Source organism: Macrobrachium nipponense, chromosome 23 (genome assembly GCF_015104395.2).
Source record: "Macrobrachium nipponense isolate FS-2020 chromosome 23, ASM1510439v2, whole genome shotgun sequence".
In the NCBI taxonomy this organism is placed as follows: domain Eukaryota; kingdom Metazoa; phylum Arthropoda; class Malacostraca; order Decapoda; family Palaemonidae; genus Macrobrachium; species Macrobrachium nipponense.
Genome location: NC_061090.1, coordinates 81,768,922 through 81,788,298, shown reverse-complemented (window position 1 = coordinate 81,788,298; position 19,377 = coordinate 81,768,922). Strand labels below are relative to the sequence as shown.

At 43.4% G+C, this 19,377-nt stretch overlaps 1 protein-coding gene across 1 annotated transcript in view; it reads left to right on the top strand.

The window, feature by feature from the left end:
• LOC135202181 (suppressor of SWI4 1 homolog) overlaps positions 1-19,377 on the top strand; it is a 41,290-nt gene that overhangs the window by 2,251 nt on the left and 19,662 nt on the right. Inside the window, exons 2-3 of the mRNA XM_064231437.1 lie at positions 1,494-1,658; positions 2,120-2,262. Coding sequence (XP_064087507.1) covers positions 1,494-1,658; positions 2,120-2,262 — 308 coding nt within the window. The remainder of the gene's footprint in view (positions 1-1,493; positions 1,659-2,119; positions 2,263-19,377) is intronic.

The following is a 19,377-nucleotide window of genomic DNA, read 5'->3' as shown; positions in this document are numbered from 1 at the left end:
ATTATTTTTTGGGGGAATGCAATTAGAAAACCTCATATAGATTGCAGTTGTGTACTAATTGATTCTGGGAATGTTATGATTGCAATTCAGAACATATTTTAGTAGGCCCAGTGAAAAAAAAGCATAGGAAAAACATCAAGTGGTTAAGGGGACCCTTCTGGAGAACCAGGGTTTGTTTGGTGAGGGGGAAATGGCCTGAAATGTAGGTAGTAGTATACGATGGCCAAACCTTTTTAGATTTCCATTGTAGAGCCACATGAGGGCACATAGTAATTACAGTTGACCCTTTACTGTATACAAAACTAACCCACTACCCTGCATACAAAAGTTTGACCTGTTACTTTGCATACAAGACTTTGCCCCTCTACTCTGCATACAAAAGTTGTACCCATTACTTTGCATACAAAACTTTGACCTCTACTTTGTATATAAGAGGACCAACTAGCCTAGGCTCTTCTATCAGTAGGAGGGTGGCGGAACAGCACTATGTGCCTTATCCGCAATTTTAAAGATTCTTGGCAAGCACATACCTATATACTGGGAAGAGGTTCTGTTGCGCTGCACATGCCAGCCAGTGGGGTTACAAGAGGTTAGCAATTAGACACTTTACATACAAAAGGAAATGACTAGCTTAGGTTATAATTCCACACATACAAATGGCAACATCATGCATGCACCGACATACCCAATATGGGGACTATATATATCTGTTCGATTATGTGCTTCGGCACTGGCTACGACTTAACTAAACAAACCCAAAGTCCCATTATGCAAAATGCAGGGACATTAGACTCACATAAAAATTAATGTACAACTTACTATTACTGAGCCCAGTGAAAGCACTCTTATTAAGATAAAGATGGGCATGTTGCACTCAAATTTGGCACCATGAGTCAACATTGACTACAAATGCATTTGACATCAATTTCAAGTTTTTATAGGCAAGGACTGTTTAGAGAGGGACTCGCAATGAAATTCTTTCCCGAGCAACCTGTTGCAACATATATGCGCCTGCTGCCGCCTGGCTGTGCCTGACTGAGCTGGTCAGTGATGTCATAGTAGCATTGCTTGGGAAAGATGTATGTCCAGGTCATTTACAAGTGAATGTGCTTCTGATAGAGCATCCAAAGGATAGGTACAGCTGCTAGTATATATAGATAGATAGATAGACAGGCATTCCCCAGTTAACAGTTGGGGTTCCGTTCCCGACGGTGTGACAGTAAACGAAAATTGGTGATTAAGCAGGGATTGTTGCATATCAGCTCTGAAAAATCAGTTATCGTCATTAGTACTAGCCAAGCACCATAAAACCAGATTGCCAATAACTGAGGCCACTGATAACTGGGGACTGCCTCTTATTATATAACTTTGGTCTGTAGTCCCTAGTCCAGAATATGTTGAGTTCCAGATAATCGAGGATTATTGTATCATAGTATTGTCCCTGTGTCTATTATTACGTAGTGTGTTGTTTACCTTACATTTCTACTTTACAGAATCGTCTTCTTCAGCGTAGGAAGGACAAAGCAAAAGTTGTAAATGAAAATAATAAAGAGCCACATTGCCTGGTTTTAACCCGTGGCAGTGTGTCAACTGACTTACAGAGACTGTCTCATGATTTTCAGTGGATGATGGAGCCAAATGTCCCTGCCAAATTGAAGGTACTGTTTATTGTGAGATGCTTATTGGGAAAAACATAGATGCTGTCCAGTCAGACAGAATGCCACTGAACTGTTATAAGTATTTGTCAGATATTGACTGCATCGCTTACTAGAATAAGATGCTGTTTCACTATATGAAAATATTAAACATACGCACTATGAATTAAAACATTTTGTTTTTATAAATGAAGATTTCTTTTTTTAGTAGGAATTCCCTCCTCTTAACCTCACTGATTTGATTACATTATTTTAGCTTTCTGAAGATAGTTGCATTTTAGCTTTCTGAAGATAGTTGCCATAATTACATATGATGTCATAGAATAAGTGTATCTCTTAGTTAACCACCTGTAGAATTTCCATTTGTGAAGTAAAGATTCTAAAAAAAGAGGGGAGGGAATATTCCATTCTGAAAGCTACTTTTTGTCAGTTTAGTTTTTAATTCATGATCTCTATCTTTTCAGGGTACTAGGAAAAATGTCATAAAAGACTTTGTTGCAGTGTCTGCGCAGCTGAATTTAACTCACTTAGTTGCTTTCACACAGACATCCCTTGGAATGTATTTAAAATTATGTAGAATACCTCGAGGGCCTACAGTAACGTTCAAGTTAGTACTTAACAGTATTTATTGTATGTACAGTTATTGTGAGTTTAGAGATGTCAAGTCTCTTTGAAGCAGAACAGTATTTAGCATTAAGTTTTACTTTTCATGAAAATGTTAAAAGTAATAAAAATGTCTTTGTACTAAGATTTTGTTACCGAATTTGCTAGCAATCATCCAATCTTGCTTACCATATGATCTTTCAAATATTTGCTCCAATAGACAATTTTATCATATATTTCATGTATTGTGCAACTTAGATTTTTTGGTAAATCACACTAGGCTATATTTACCAGTCTTGAGTTATATATAAAATAACCTAAATAAAAGTGTTGTTCATGAAACTTACCTGTCAGATATATATATATATATATATATATATATATAATAGATATATATGTATATAATTATATATTATATATATATATATAGTATATAATATAATGATATATATAGCTGTATTTTCTGAAATTCGACAGAATTTTAAAAACTTCCGACACACGCAGTGGTTGGCCAGGTGGTTAGTACCCATTCCCGCCGCTGGGAGGCGGGTATCAGGAACCATTCCCATTTTCTATTCATAATTTTTCTGTCGCCGGTGCTGAAAACACCTGTTTTCAGTACCTCCGTCTTAGGATTTTGGAAACTTCATTGCCGCTAAGTATCCTAATTGTCTTTTGATTTTTTTACTTGGATTTGTGGCTAGGCATACGCTATCTTAAATTGATTTGAATTTGATTCATTTTTGCATAAGATATCTGAATCTAGTTAGGCTAGTTTCAGAGGGGGTTGTCTGCAAAGATAGGGTGTGACTACAGAAAGCTTCGGTAGATCCGCACTTGGTATGCACGAGGGGTATGGGTCTTGCTTCTTTGTTGAGATTTGTCATGTAAGGAGTGTGAGACTTTGTCTATTCCGTAAGGAATACGTATGATTCGTATGTACGCAATTAATCAGTAAACATGTCTAATTCCGTAAGGAAGACGTATGATTCGTATGTACGCAATTAATCAGTAACAAAAGTCAGGGTAATGAACCTGCTAACCTTCCTGTAGACTTTATTTTGCCTAACCCTGTAGTATGGCCTACGGGCTATGAATAGGTCTGCGAGAGGTGCTCGCTTTCCTTCATTGCTGTGAAGAGTGCTACTTCTGTAATTGTTACTCCTAACCCTGTAGTGTTGCCTTCGGGCCCTAAAACAGTGTCTGTAGAGGAATTGCCCTTTCTCTTATACTCTTTCGATTCGAGAATCGAAAGTGCTTGCTTTAGAGAGTAAAAGTGAAGTGGCTAAGTGCAGTGTCAGTGCCCCTTGTGTAGTGGAGGGTGCGTCAGATCGGCCTCGTTTCGCCTCTAGGCCGGGACCTCTGCTTGACTCCCAGGACCCGGGGAGGGAGCATGTCGAAAGCCTAAGGAGGGTTACAAGGAACCCCCACCGATCTGGCGTGCCTTCGGCAGTATCTGATGAAACTCCCCAGACTGCCAAAGTGCGTGCGCGTGCACAAATCCTGAAGGATTGCTTCTCGTCCTCCGAAGCGTCCTCCCTGTGCAGGGGTTGGAGCTTTCGGAAGGACTCGCGCCCTCTAAATAGAAGCTTTATAGAAGAGGACGCTTCACATCCTCTCGCTCTCTCTCTCTCTCGTTATGCGTTTCAGTGAGAAGTAAGAAGGCGAACGTCGCCTGAACACGTGTCCGTCTTTCCACCGAGAAATACGAAAAAGAAGTCATAGTAGCAGGACGCTTTTGAGAGCGGACGTCCGAGCTTTATTACTGTGAGAATAAGAGGGCGTTCCCTCGCCCCTCTTATTCTCACACGATCAACCCTTCTCCTGAGACTGCTTCGTGCAGTCAGATTTCTCTCCAAGATGTAGGACGCTCGGATGGATGCCAGGTGCGCGCGGGTGCACGCCAAGCGCGCGCCAGTGGACTCCGAGCGTGCGCCAGTGGACGCCGAGCGCGCGCCAGTGGATGCCGCGCACGCTCCAGTGGACGCCGAGCGTGCACCAGCGCATGCCAGGTGTGTCGCCTGGCTGAACGTTTCTGTTGAACTCTTCAAGCTCTTGTTTCAGATTTGGGCCTAAAGTATTTTTAACTCTACCTTCGTTGATACCTTCTACCTCACCTGCAAAGAATGTGAAGTAGGCAGTGCTTAGGAGGAAGCTTAAAGTGAACAGACAACTTCTTCGAAACCCAGCAAGACATCGGGTTTCGTGAACTCAAGAGGTCTCTGTCAATTAATATTGCTTTTCGCATAGGTGGATGGAGTTAAGGAAAGCTCAAGGGGAGATCTCGTTTGCTCTACCGCAGTCAAGACTTTGTGATAAGGCAGTTACGGGTTATGTTAAAGCTCGACGTCCTACACGTCATGATACTCGACTCCTTTCGGTAGGATTCTTGCAAAAGCACTCGTCAAGAGGACGCTCTTCAGGAAAGCGCAAGACAGGACTTCCTTTGCCAAGACCCAAAACCCAACAATAGTAGACGGCAGATTCGACTCCTTTACCATACCTTCCTTGGCAGACTTTGTAGACAATGACAAAGATGAGATGCTTCTGTGCCCGTCAGGGCACTAAGGGAGTACTTAAGAAGAACAACGCACCTCAGGCCGGGGTGCCGGAGGTTGTTTGTAAGTACAGGACGGAACAAGAAGGAAGTGTCCCGGAATACAATATCGTTTTGGCTAAGGGAGACGATCAGAAATGCTTATATGACAGAAGACAGAGGGTCAGATAGCCAGGTGGGAGCTAGAGCTCATGACATCAGGGGCTTGAGTGCTTCTCTGGCATTTAAGAAGAACATGTCTGTGGATAGAATTCTGAGAGCTGGTGTGTGGAAACGCCAAACAACTTTCACCTCATTTTATTTGAAAGACGTTGCCCATAGATCCTTGGACACTTTTTCCTTGGGTCCAGTGGTGGCGGCCCAACAAGTGATATAGCTCATCCAGTACCCCTGGCGGGTCAGTTTGCGTCTAGTCTAAGATGAAGGTATGAAAGTAGAATGAATGGGATGACTGGTCTTTTTTCTTTACTACTTTCTTCCTACTCCTTTAACTACGGGCAATATGAAGGAGAGTACCGTCATGTGCTGGAACGGACTAGGTGCAGGTGAGGTGGTCAGCCATACTGTGAAGTTATCTTAGGTTATGATATACTTTTCAGTAGCAACACACCCCTCTAGATAATAGGGAAGAGAGGGGTGAGGGTGGATCCAGTTGCAAGGGACAAGAGTAAACTATAGAATGGTATCAACACCCAGTGAGGGAAACCAATAGATTCGCTTATATCTTTGGTTCTAGGTTCATTGTCCATTCTCTTAGAATTTCCCTATATATTCAGAAATGGATAAGGTGGCAAACTCTCAGTCAGTTGTAGAGACTTACCTCCCTCCAATAAGTAAGTCTATCCTAATGTTAAGACCGAAGGTTTGTTCCGTATATGAACAAATACCAAATTTGTAACTAATTTGTATTTTTCATAACTAACAAACCTGAGGTCTTAACAGGTAAAGGCCCACCTCGAACCACCCCTCTTGCAGTCTAAACTGGGTTAGAAATATAACTGGTGGGTCACAGGTAGCCGTGGGCATTCTGGGTATACATGCCCCGTGACCTGGTATAGATGCCAATAGTCCCTGGATCTCACAAGTGTAATTTTAATTCTACCGGTTTCCAGCTTGGCGCTAGTAAATCCTAATGTTAAGACCTCAGGTTTGTTAGTTATGAAAAATACAAATTAGTTACAAATTTGGTATATTAATGTTTTCTGCCATTTTTTAATGTGTTTCATAAAGTTAAGAGTTCATGTTTTCTGCCATTTGTCCTCCTCCTCTGTCGTCACTTTCGGACATCGCCTCACTCGAAAGGTAAGGTTCCACATTTTACTAAATACGAACGTACATGTACTTACAGTATTTCTTGTACCCTGTACACTAATACACTATTTACAGGTACAGTCATGGTCATGTTAGGTATTGAATGGTCCAAATTGTTGTATTTCATTGTTTATTGGTCAATGTAGCTTTATTATAAAATTTACTGTGGTGTTTTTGTAGGGCTTGGAACGAATTAGGCAATTTACACGTAAAATGTAGTTCTAGATACGAAAACTGATCATATGCTAATAGTTGTATTAGTCCAAATAAAAAACACTGTTTGTTCATGAAAAGGAATTTCAGAAACAAAAGAGAAAGAAACAGAATTAATAATTTCTTAAAAGGGCTTGAGAAGATCTAAAAATAGATTGGTTGGTCGGAAGGGGGAAAGAAGAGAGAACTATGTTGTACATATGTAATCTTCACACACACCTATATTTTTACCAGCCATTTATTTTTTTTATGGGTAATGTATGTATTAAGCTAACTTTTAAATTAAGTAACAGTAACTTTAAATATTAAGCTAACTTTTCATATAAAAGTTAGCTTAATATTTAGGGAGCATGATTAAGGTCATATTTAGTGTTCAAACTCTAGAAGTAAGCATTTATTAGCACTTTTAAAGACTGTGCCAAACTTACGCCAAAATTCCCCTTGAGCTAGGGTGTCTGGAACCTAACCTCGCGTAAGTTCTGGGTATTACTCTTATTATTATTCCTATAAGTAAACCAAGAAAAGATGCAAGTAAACCATCTGATTAGAGACCAATATCTCTCACAAGCTGTTTATGTAAGATTTTAGAATAAATGGTCAATGCATGACTAAACTATGTTGTCATCAAGGAATCTATACTAACTCCAACACAACCAGGTTCGATAGCTGGTCGATTAATCCTCAATCCCGTAACCTATCTAGACCATATCAGGAAGGGCTTTGATCAGAAAAAATTGACAGTAGCTTTTTTTTTTGATAGAGAAAAGTATGACACAATGTGGAGATTTAACATCATACAAAAACTTCACTCAGTAGGTTTGTTTGTGAGGTCGCCTGCCAATTTTCATTAAAAATTTTGTTACGGATAGGACTTTCCTAACACGAGTAGAAAATTCATATTCAGAACACTAAAATTTAGAAAAGGAATACCTCTGGACAGTGTCCTGAGTTGCACTTTATTTACCTTGGCAATTAATGACATCACCGCACAATTACAAAATGGAGTTGAAAATAGCTTATACTACATTGATGACTTTGTCATATACCACAGGAGTAACACCCTGAAACATGGCCAAAGATTCCTCGATACTGCTATCACAAATATAAGTAATTGGGTAAATTCAGTTGGATTTAGTTTTTCAACCAATAAAACAAAAGCTTTTATTTACATAAAGACAAAAGGTGGCTAAAATACCAAGAAATCAAACTCCACCTGTATAACACTAAAATTAAGTTCTGTGCAAATGTTAAATACCTAGGAATAATGTTTGATCAACATTTAAACTGGGAAGCACACATGAAGTATACTAAAGCCAGTGACATAAAAGCCTTTGTTCTATTAAAGAAACTATCCCACTCTACATGGGGAGCAGGATGTTACATCATGCCAACGTTATATAGAATATCAGTTTTATCTATAATATACTGCTGCTGTCCTATATATTATTCAGCATCTGAAGAAACATTTATATCTCTTAATGCATTGCACCACGAAGGAATGTGCTTTTGTACAGGTGCATTTAGATCATCCTCAGTAAATTCCCTTTCAGCAGAGGCAGGCATACTACCCTTGAGACATCACTGCAAATTAATAAATCTACATAGGGGCCTTTCTCTATAAGCAGGATCATCTTTTGCAGCTGCCTGCTTCCTGTATTGTAATCCTAGGATGGAATATCATGGTGCTAGCTCCTTCCCAAAAAGAGCCAAATACTTAATGAACTCGTATAATATATCACCAATTTGCCCTCCAACAATAGTACACCCACCGCCTTGGACTCTGAAACGAATAAAAGTATGAACCACTTTGTCTTATCTTTGTAAATGAAATATGACTAATGCAGATATGTATTGCTAACATGCCCTAGAGCACATTCAAAGAAAGGGAAACCAGTTCATGATATACAGATGGCTCAAAAAACAATACTACTGGAGTAGGAGCTTCAGCTTTCTCGAATGATAAATTAATCAAAGAAGACCTTCCTTTAATATCAGTGTTTACTGCAGAACTTTCGCCCAGACGAGCAGTACTTGACAATACGAATCTGAAAAGTGAGCAATCTCTTCAATAATTTCCAGCATCTCGCGTAGTGCTATTGATGCTATAAACTAGTACAGATCTTGAAATCAACTTGTCCAAGAAATCCAAATAAAAATCCATCAACTTCTCCTATCTGGATTATTAATAAAAATCTGGTGGATTCCAGCACATGTAGGAATTGAAAGGAATGAAAATGCAGATTCTGCTGCTAAACTGGTAAGCACTAATACCTTAACAATTTCATATTCCCATGTATCAGATTGGATAACATCTGTAATCTCTAATATATCAAGATTAGCAAACAGATTGGTCTTTGGTACCAATATCAAACAAGCTGAAAAATATAAAATCTGAGTTGTACCCATGGGTTTCATCGTCTCAAAACGCAAGATCTAATGACGTAATCTTAGCAAGACTCCGCATAGGTCATACTAGATTTTCTCCTGGTCATCTAATGACAACCCTACATTCAGACCCAATGAAATGTAATAGATGCCAAGTTCCCATGAATGTCCAGCACTTACTCGTTCAACACCCAAATTGGATTCAGCAGAGATGCATTTAATTTCAAGATCCAACAATGTCAGGAGTTCTCACTGAAGGCAGGGATTTCTCACTTAACAAAATTACATATCATGTTCCTAAGCAGTCGGTTTTTTAATAAATTCAGGTGATATACAAACCCTCGGTCCTTTACATAAGGAATTACTTTCGGCGTAGCTGGAATTACGGCCGTTAAATTCTTGAACAAGGTGGTTAGGCAGTAACTACTGTGTGGCAGGCGGGTAGGCTAGCCTGCCCGGATGACTGACTGGTCATTGATCTTTTTTCCTGGTGGGATCTTTCTTGTTTATTTTTGTTTTTGTGATAGCCTTTATAGCCGCCTCTCTATTTGTGTTAAGAGTCAGCGGCAAAGGTATGCCAACATATAATTTACATTCTTTCGCCCTTTAACGTGAGGACGAGATATGTATTTAACATGAGGACGAGACATGTATTTAACGTGAGTGATATTGATCCTGTAACGAGACATGTATTCATCCGAAAATTACGCTTACGCTTAGGAATTACCGAGGGGAACTTCAAAGGTTTGTCCTTGTTTTGTTTTTATGGTAATTTCTCTTCTCCTTCATCCTTTCACTTACTATCGGACGAAGGTAGAAGAAGGGGAGTGTGGTGTTGATGTTTGGTGGATCTCCTCTCACTTCGGAGGGGGGTGCCCTTGGATGCGAGAGGAGTATCCTTATTACTTTAATAATTTTTTCCTTATTTTACAGACTAACAGTGGTGATTGTGTTTACAGCAGTATTGGTTGGATAGCTTTTTGTATTCCTAACCTTGGAATTGTACCTGTGACTTGTAGCATGTTGTGATACCGATCCTCAAGTTTGCGTACTGATCCCCTGCTGATAATCATATTCATTTACCACTACTACCCTGGAGTTACGCCACTGGACGAAGTTTCGTGCTGCCCTGTGATGTTTATTTATTACTGATGGTAGAAGTCTGGCAGAACTTAGAGGAATCGAAGAGGAAGAGAGCTCGTCAAGTGTCGTCATCCTCCTCTTCGAGATCATCATATTTTCATGTCTCCACCCCTTCGACTTCTAAGGCTTTGCTGTATAAGAGAAGGTGGTCTCCTCCCCTAAGAAGTCGTCACAAGACTTCTAAGGGTCTGTCTCGCTCCGGGAATGTGGCCCGTCTCTCCTTCCTCAGGGAAGAAGAAGACGGGGACCATGGAGGTACCAGCGGTGGCTGGTACCTCCTCTCCCAGCTCCAGAGTTTCCATCTTCGGACCGGGAACCGTCTTGGGCGCTCGCTTGCGAGCGTCACCGAGTGTAGGTGACCGTGCAGCCAAGGTCCAGACTGCTGAGTACGCTCACCATGTTAGGACCCAGGCACAGAGCGGAAGGATGGTAAGAGTAGCTCAGATGATTCTCGCCAGGCCGGCGATCGTTCTTGCAGCGATCATCCGGTACCCAGGTTTGATGTGACGTTCCCGCGGGACCGTGCACGCTGAGACCGGTGGAGGCTGCCCATCCAGCCTTCTTGAGAGGTTTCGGCCTCGACGAGGACTTGGAAGAGTCGGAGGACGGTATCGGCTGCCTCCTGTCAGTTGCACGTTCAGCCCCACTTAGATGACGGTCGCATTCGTGCGACCGACCAGTCTCGGTGGTGGCAGACGCTTTGCCTGCCAGGCAAGAGTTTTGTAACCCTCCTTGAGGAAGTGTTCTCTCCACTGCTGCTCCCGCAGGTCCCTCCGGACATGTGCAGTTGGGCCGTGCTGCTACCGCAACTGCCCCAACTCCGTCCTGGATGGAGGACCTGTCAGTTGACCTGAGGAAGCTGGCGAAGAGGAAGTCCAGGAAGAAGAGAAAGGTGTCGTTGTCTTCTCTGTTGTCTTCTTCATCGTCGTCTTCTGCTGCCTCTTTCCCTCGACTTCCAAGGCCCCCCACCCGAGGAAGAAGGTGGCCTCGTCCCCCCTAAGAAGTCTCACACAGAGACTTCTAAGGGTCTGTCTCGCTCTGGTGAAACAGGTTGGTTTCGGCTGATCCTCCCGTTCCTCCGGGAACGGGGCCTGTCTCTCCTTCCCCAGGGAAGAAGAAGATGGGGACCGTAGGGGTACTGGCTACTGCTGGTACCTCTGCTCCTGGCTCCAGAGGTTCCAACTCCGGACTGGGAACCGTCTCGGCCGCTTGCTTGCGAACGTCACTGAGTGTATGGTCACCTGTGGATGACTGTGCAGCCAAGGTCCAGACTGCTAAGTACGCTCAGTGTCAGGACCCAGGCACGGAGCAGAAGGATGGTAAGAGTCGCTCAGGTGACTCTCGCCAGACCGGCGATCACTCACGCAGCGATCATCCGGTACCCAGGGTTGATGTGACGTTCCCACCAGACTGTTCATGTAGTGAGGCTGGGAAGAGGTCCCCCCTGGTCACTGGGTCCAGCCTCGCCTGGACCTGGTACCATGGCACGTCAAGAGGACAGTTCTCTCTCTCACCGCGTTAGTGAACACTACCAGTCACCCGACCGTCGCTCCCACTGGGACCAGATGGCTCACAAGACTGGTAGCAGCTCCCCTGACACACGAGACCAACGCTACCGTCCTCGGTCCAGCGCTTCTCCGCAAGGAGACTGCTGGTCCAGACCGGCAGCTTGATCACCACCGTGGGTTGGTGATCACCTGCAGTCCTCCCAGCCTACCGGTTCTGCTGGTAGGCAGGGTAGGAGTGCTTGTAGCAGCTCCCCTGACACACGAGACCGACGCTGCGTCCTTGGTCCAGCACTTCTCCGCAAGGAGACCGCTGGTCCAGACCTGCAGCTCGATCACCACCGTGGGTTGGCGATCGCCTGCGGTCCTCCCAGCCTACTGGTTCTGCTAGTAGGCAGGGTAGGAGCGTCAGGTCTCCCTCACCTGTCCCTTCAATCTCCTCGGGCTACACTGGGAGGAACGAGGCGAACAGGAGGGACCGTGATGAATGCACTTCTTACGGTCTGGCCACGAGCCTGGTTCGGTCTTGGGACCAAACAGATCTTACGCTCAAGTGGTTGGAGGAGATCGTGGGGGCTGGCGAGGACAATGACGCTTTCCTAGACTCACAGAGTGACCATCACCGCTGTTCATGTTACGGTCCCGCTGGACCGCGCACGCAGAGACAGGTGTGGGCTCCCCCTTCGGTCCTCTTGAGAGGTTTCAGCCTCAACTAGGCCTGGGACGCATAGGATGACGGTATCGGCTCTCTCCTGTCAGGTGCAAGCTCAGCCCTGCATGGACAACGGTCACGGTGGCGGCAGACATTTCACCTACAGTACGAGTTTTGTAACCCTCCTCGGGAAAACGTTTTCTCCAGACTGTAACGTTTTCCTAGACTGAGCGGCCATCATTGCTGGTTGATGGCTGCACGTAAATCGCTTCTCCGACTGCTAGTTCCGCTGGCAAGGTGAGCGAGAGCGTCCAATCTTCCTCCCCCATTCCCTCTCTTCCTCTTGGCTGCGACGGGAATGGGAGAGAACCTGCAGAGCGTTCTCCGTAGGATTCCACGTCAGGGACTTCGTTCCTGGAGGGACCTTTGGGTCCTACTGGACGTAAGTCCCTGTCGTTGAGGGAGGATCTTGCCCATTCCTCCTAGATTTTTACGGGAATCGGGAGGACCACCACCTGATGATCGTCTGACGAAATTCGAGGGAGTTTCACCGAGCGCTTAAAATTCTTCTGAGTTTCTAGCACTCTCCAAGTGCTTTTGTCTTCTACGATCTGCAAACACTTGGGCGAGACCACGGTCCAGAATGGGTGAGACGAGAATTCCTGATAATTGTTACTACGATAATCGGAAATCTCGCCGAATGCTTGAATTCTTGGAATTTCTAACGTTTGAAGGAAGTTCTGCTGCTGAAGGAAGAATATCTCGGGAGGGGCTCAGCCTGGATGGACTTGATGGTCCGTCGCCTCGGTAGCCGGTCACCCCCGGGATAGAGAAGAACGGGCAATAACAGTCAATCCTCCTGTCTTATTTTTCCCTTTACTTCTTGGTTATACCAGAATGAAACAAGGAAATAAGAGGCATTCAGTGGAGTTTACACCTCGGAATTCAAACCCGAGAGACTATGTTTTTGGTTCACTCCTAGGATTTTACCAAACATACGTCAATCTGTTCAGGATGGATAGCACCGAGAGTTTGAATGCCTCTCCAGTGCTACTGTTTTGGGAACATCCAGTTCGGCATGAACTAGTCGTCTTCGGTATCCTGTTATCTCCGTAGAAGTCTTCCTTCAGGAAAACTTCATATTCGCTCTCTTCATTAGAGAATGAAGGAGGTCGGCTTCCAGTCCTTATTCTTGTTCCTCGAATGGAAGGGAATTTAGGCTGGAGGTCTATGTCCAGGAACCTACAAATGTACTACGTATATTTCTCTCGCGACATGCTTCTGTTATCAGTTGAATTGTCCAAGGTGTAGGCACATACTGTAGTTAACTCTACAGGTATGTGACCGAGATGAATAGTATCTCCTTAATTGAACTATAACTCGGGACTGCCTTGCAAGCCTCCCAAGAGTTACCAGTTTCAATTTGGAGATACTAGTGGTATTGTTTACTACAACACCACAGCATTTGCATTCACCGAAATCTGTTTCTGTAAAAATGCAAATGCTCAAGCGTATTTTCTTGCGCTCGATGGTTCTAGCCGAATGCATTCCTTCATGGAATGGATTACCTGGCAACTCAGGATGACAAGTGAGCGAGAGCTAGTGGTGTCCAGGCTGCCTGCCAGCCCTGCCTGCCGCAGCCAGTCCTGCTAGCTCTCCGAGATAGCTTGGTCAGGTTTTGTCTCTCCTCCTCTGCGATGATTGACTACTGAATCGAATCTCTGCCCGGCAATCACAGACTTAGGTCTCTGGTTGGCTGGAATTCTCGCATATGTGTATGACCATCTCTACTGCATGGCCTTTTGCCATTGCAAGAATTTTCAGACAGAGATATCTCACTAGACTCGTTATCATCTTTCTGTTTACCTCACGGTAACAGAAGTCTGTAGCCTAGTCTTCCACTTCATCGCACCTGCTGCTGCAATGACGCAGAACGATTTCTTCAGGCATCTGAGATTTCTTCTAAATACATCTCTTAATTCATAGGTGTGCAATTATTCTTTGTTCACCCCGAATTGTAGATGAATAATGGAAGACTTCGCCTGTTCCTTGCCCTGCCAACTCTACTTCCAAGTAATAGAAATCTCCTTCCTGATCTAGCCTATGAGAAGCGGTTCTTAAAGCAATACAATCCCTGTGTTTTCATTACTGAAAGGCACTGCTTTCATTGCAAACTCCGACTTCTCACTGAACAGCAATGAAGTAGCGGTTTAGCGTTTTCAGTCCTCTGTAAAACAACAGTGATTAAAGGCGTCTTCACTGGTTGGTGTCATCGACGGGACTTTTTCTACGTTCAGAATCTTGAGAGTTAACTTCTCTCGATTGAGCTGTGAAGACGTAGGTCCGCATTCACCTTAGTCTTTCACTGGCATATAGTATTGTTTCTCCTTAGTTGAGATTCAACTACTATGAGAACTTGTCTTGCCATCAGGGACCTCGGTCTCTAGAAGGCAATTGACTATCATCTGATGGTCGCATGCCTTGAGAGAATCATCATCTCGTCTCCCAACATCGGTCGCGAACAAGATAGACGATTTGTATGGTTTCTTGGCATAACCCTTCAAAAGGCGAGTGTCATGTGACTATGTCTTGGATGCATGACTGCTCGCCTCCCACTGAGCGCAGTCAGTCGGCAGCTGTTGAAGAGTCCCAGACTGTCATGAGCTATGCTGTGGACTTTGTATGGGTTGATCCAGATCAGTCATTACTTTATCCTATTGGCGTGTTCCTGTAACCATAAGGATCAACACCCACTATGGAGTGTCAGTGTCTTTATCCCCTGCAGAATATTACGAGACCGTGAGAGACTTCTCTGCAGTTGAATAGTCCACTGGATGGGTACTTGTCATCACTCCGAAGAATATGTCAGACAAGAAGATAGATAAGGTCATTACGACCATATTTATCTTTCCCTTCGGGCCTGCCCACAGGTCTTTGGAACCTCATTTCCTTGGACCAGTGGTGGATGCTTGCAGGTTGCGTTTGCTTACCCAGCTCCTTCAAGAGGACAAGTTGCATCTTGCTATGGTGTGCTGTTCTAGAGGTAAGAAGGATGCGAGAGCAACTGGCCTCTCCATCTTCCCCACCTCGTCCTTCCACTCCTCTTCCTTCGGGTTGAGGATAGGACTTGAACTTACACTGGCTGGTCGGGCGATTGATGTGGTAAGCTTACACATAGAGCTTCCTTTCTATGTTTCTTATCAGAATCATAGAAGTAATCCCACTCCTTCCTCTAGCAAGGGGACAAAGGAGACTGGCATAATGACTCTATAATATTCTTCACAGGCCATCTTCGAATGAGTTACAATTCCTCACTAATTTTGAAAAGGCCCAGAAGTCTGACTCTTGATCATGCAGCTCCTATACTCCGATCAAGCTGTCAGAGGCAGGGCACTCCTTCTCGCTCTTACGACCAAGAGGAGTAGCCCAGGTGTGTAGAACTCCAGTCAGTTCTACAGGCTCACTCATATTCCTCCCACCAATCAGTGAGTCTTCCTTATGTAAAGGACTGAGGGTTTGTATATCGTGTAGGGACAAATCACAGTTTTTGGAAGTAAATTGTATTTTTCCTAACTATATAAACCTGAGGTCCTTTACATACATGCCCACCTCATGCCACCCCTCAGTCTGAACCTGGGCCGAAAGGCAAAGTGAAGTGTTTACATCTGGGCTGGCTAGCCAACCCGCCTGCCACAGTAGTTACTGCCTAATCACCTTGTTCAAGAATTTAACGGCCGTAATTCCAGCTACGCCAAAAGTAATTCCTTATGTAAAGGGACCTCAGGTTTGTATAGTTAGGAAAAATACAATTTACATATTTCCAGAAATTGTGATTTTTCTTTATTATCCTCAGGTTAATTCCTGGGAACCAGCATGAAAAGAGCCTTTTTGAGGCTCAGAGGTCGGTTTGAATTAATCTTTTATCCTATCCTATCCTGCGAGTGATGAATGTTGATGAAAGAAGATGAGGGTGATGAATTAGCTGTGCAGTCTGATAAATGGCAATGAAGATGACTGTTTAGCTAAGCAGAGGAGTTACATCTCCTCTGAGGGTGTCTCTTCACCTTTAGGAGGTGCTTCGGGAGGTACTTCTTCAGGTGATTCAAGAAGCATTTCTTCAGATGATTCAAGAGGAATTACTTATTTCACTTTCTTTTTTCTTAATATATCTCACTATGCTCCCATTCACATTAAAATGGTAGCCAACTGTGGCAAAACTTTTACCCTCCTTTAACATATCGAGAACTTTCACCTTGTCAAGCTTCATGACCACCATCTTTCTTTTAGGCTCTTAACAGAAGCCTTAGAAGAAGCAGGGCATTTTTTAGGGTTCATTTTTAGCATGATTCACACAGGTATAAGATGATACGTAAAACACAGATTTGCGATTATGTCCACATATATCAGTAAAACTATGCAGATCAAGGAGAGGTGCATGGTATCCACAATTCCATATTCGCGAGATGAGACTCAGGTTTCAACCAATCAATGCCAAGTGTACAGCCAATGAGCACTAAAGCAAATGAATTGTGCTCGCAGATTGGCTGCTTAGCAGGTGATAGGGTGTCGAGTATCGTTTCGTCTGGGTACTGCTGTAAGAGGGCATCACAGCGTCATAAGACTTGTTAATCTGCAGAATGTTGGCTTGGGTGAAGCATCTTTTAAGAAAAAATTATGTTATTGAAATTTTGCTCTGTGTACATTAACTTAATATAGAACTGTAATATTTAAAAATTAGTATGTAGTAATCTTTTTTCATCATAAAATATATATTTAATCACAAAAATATACTTGGTTCGTATGCATGAAAATACAACGTACTGCAGACAAAAACATACATACCCTGCTATTCCTGTTGTGTTACGTATTTTAGATATGCTATGCTTACTTATATCATCCTTAAACTTTATGTACATACACATAATATTGAAAAATCATCTTAAAACAAAACATCTCATAGAATGTACTGTATGCGCAGAATATCAGTGTAGTACATACTTACTATATGTATGCACAGTTTATAACCAACTGACCCAGTACATACAGTTCAGTGTTCTCTCATTTGTGCATCTTTTGCATGTACAGTATATGTACAGGCAGTCCCTGGTTATCGGCAGACTCGGTTATTGGCGATTTGTTTTTATGGCGCCTGTCCAGCACCAATTATTTAATAAATTTATTACGCCCAAAGACGTCAAACAAAGTTACATATTAGCAGTTACATACATTACATCAGAAATCAACAGAAAAAAAAAAAAAAAAAATTACAGCATTGAATCATCGGTATATCAGTTACAAAATAACATATATGAGATCGTATTCTATTATCACAACAACTGCAACAGACAGTTTAGCAGCCACCAAAGTGAGGAAGACGAGTCAAAATTATGTCTAGGTGGTCATCTTTGAGTAAATATTGGCAGGTTTGAAGTAAATTTTGTCCTTGAGGTAACAGATTCCTGACAGTGGGGCAATGAAGGCAGTAGTGTTCAAGGTTATTGGCATTAGCAAGGTTACACAGTTTACATGAGGTGTAGTGTGGTATATCTAGTCTCTGTCCAACCTGCCACACAGGACGATATCCCAACCTTATCCTGGCACTTACAACATTATGCCTACGCACCATGAGTCCACGTCGCCGGTACTTGTGAAGGCTCTGCAGAAAGTTATCATGATGTATGGAAACACTAGTGCCCCTCTCTGCATCCCTACGCTGTACTGTACAGGCAAAAGCGGCTGAATATATTCTATGTTTAAGGCAGCGAAGTGAGGGCTCAACATTTCTGTCATCAAGGTCCAGCGTGCAGGCAGCTTTAGCAAGACTGTCCACCATGTCATTCCCAGCAAGCCCAATATGGGAGGGCATCCACATGAAAGACAAGACAAGCGAGGCATTGTAAGCAGCAACGAGTTGACACAATATGTCTCGCACAACACGGCCACAGCTGGGCCTAGAAGATGTCAGTGCCTGGAGTGCAGATTTGGAGTCACAGATCACCAATCCATTCACATTTCTTCTAACAAGTAGGGTTACTGCATCCCATATACCTTGAAGTTCGCAATAAGTGGAACTGGATGAGTTTGGCAACCTACGACCATGCCACCCACCCTCAGGAGATTCTAAAGTGGGGGAGAACATAGCACATGCTGCACTTCCATCTGCCTGTACTGAGCCGTCAACGTAGATGTGGTGTCCTGCAGGAACTGAACTTGACACTTTGGATATTGTTTCCAAAACCAGCTGCTTCTGTAGACTGGTATGGGCATCTTTAGAGGTTGGTGTGAAAGTGACAGCAGGAATAGGAACCTGCCATGGTGGCAAATCTTGGATGACTGCTTGCTCAGGTACACCGATATCAAGGTGTCGAAGATTTTCACATACTACCCTAACTAGGTTATGGCCCCCTGGCCGGAGTTGAGGTCTTGGTGCATCTTCGTCAAGTGATGCTCTGAGGACAGCAGAGAAGTTTGGAGTAAATTGTGGAGAATGTAGACATTTAACAGAAAACAAAGTTACATTGGCATAAATTCTCTCTATTAATGGAGGTAACATGAGTTCGGTCTGCATGTTGACTATCCGAGTGGAAGGAGGGCATCCTAGGATAAACCTCATTACTCTATTTTGGAACAGTTCTAGAGGTAGTAACGCCTGTCTGGGTAATTGAATTAGAGCTGGAGATAAATAGTCAACAACTGACCTTAGGAAGAGGATATAGAGGGTTTTAGCCACGGGGATAGATATACCTGTGGCCCTGGTGGCAAGCCACTTGATGGGAGTAAAGCGAGGCTCCAGTCGATCAAGAAGGTTTTTCACCATGGGGTGGATTCGTTGTCGTGCAGGTATAGCAGGGGTGATCCTGACTGGTGCACCTAGATATGTATACTGTGCACCAAAAACTCAGCAATTTATGGCACTATAACGGGACAAGTTCTGGTTATCGGACTTATGGCACGTCATAAGGGTGCTTAGCTCCATAAATCACTGAGTTTCAGTTAATGGCTTTTTTTTGCTTATCGGCACACCCCCGGGAACGGGGACTGCCTTTATACTACTATGGAGTAAGTTTATTCTTTGAAATCGTATACAGTAGTACCTCAAGATACGAAATTAATCCGTTCCGAGGCGCCCTTCGTATCTTGAGGTTTTCGTATTTTGGACCACATTTTACATGTAAAATGGCTAATCCGTTCCAAGCCCTACAAAAACACCCCAGTAAATTATATTTCCAGGCCTACAACACATGTTCTAGGGTTACGACGCTGATTCGACGGAAGAAATATGCCTTTAAAAAGGCAAAATACTGTACTACATACTTGAGTAATATTCAACTGCATGTAATGTTCAACCCCATT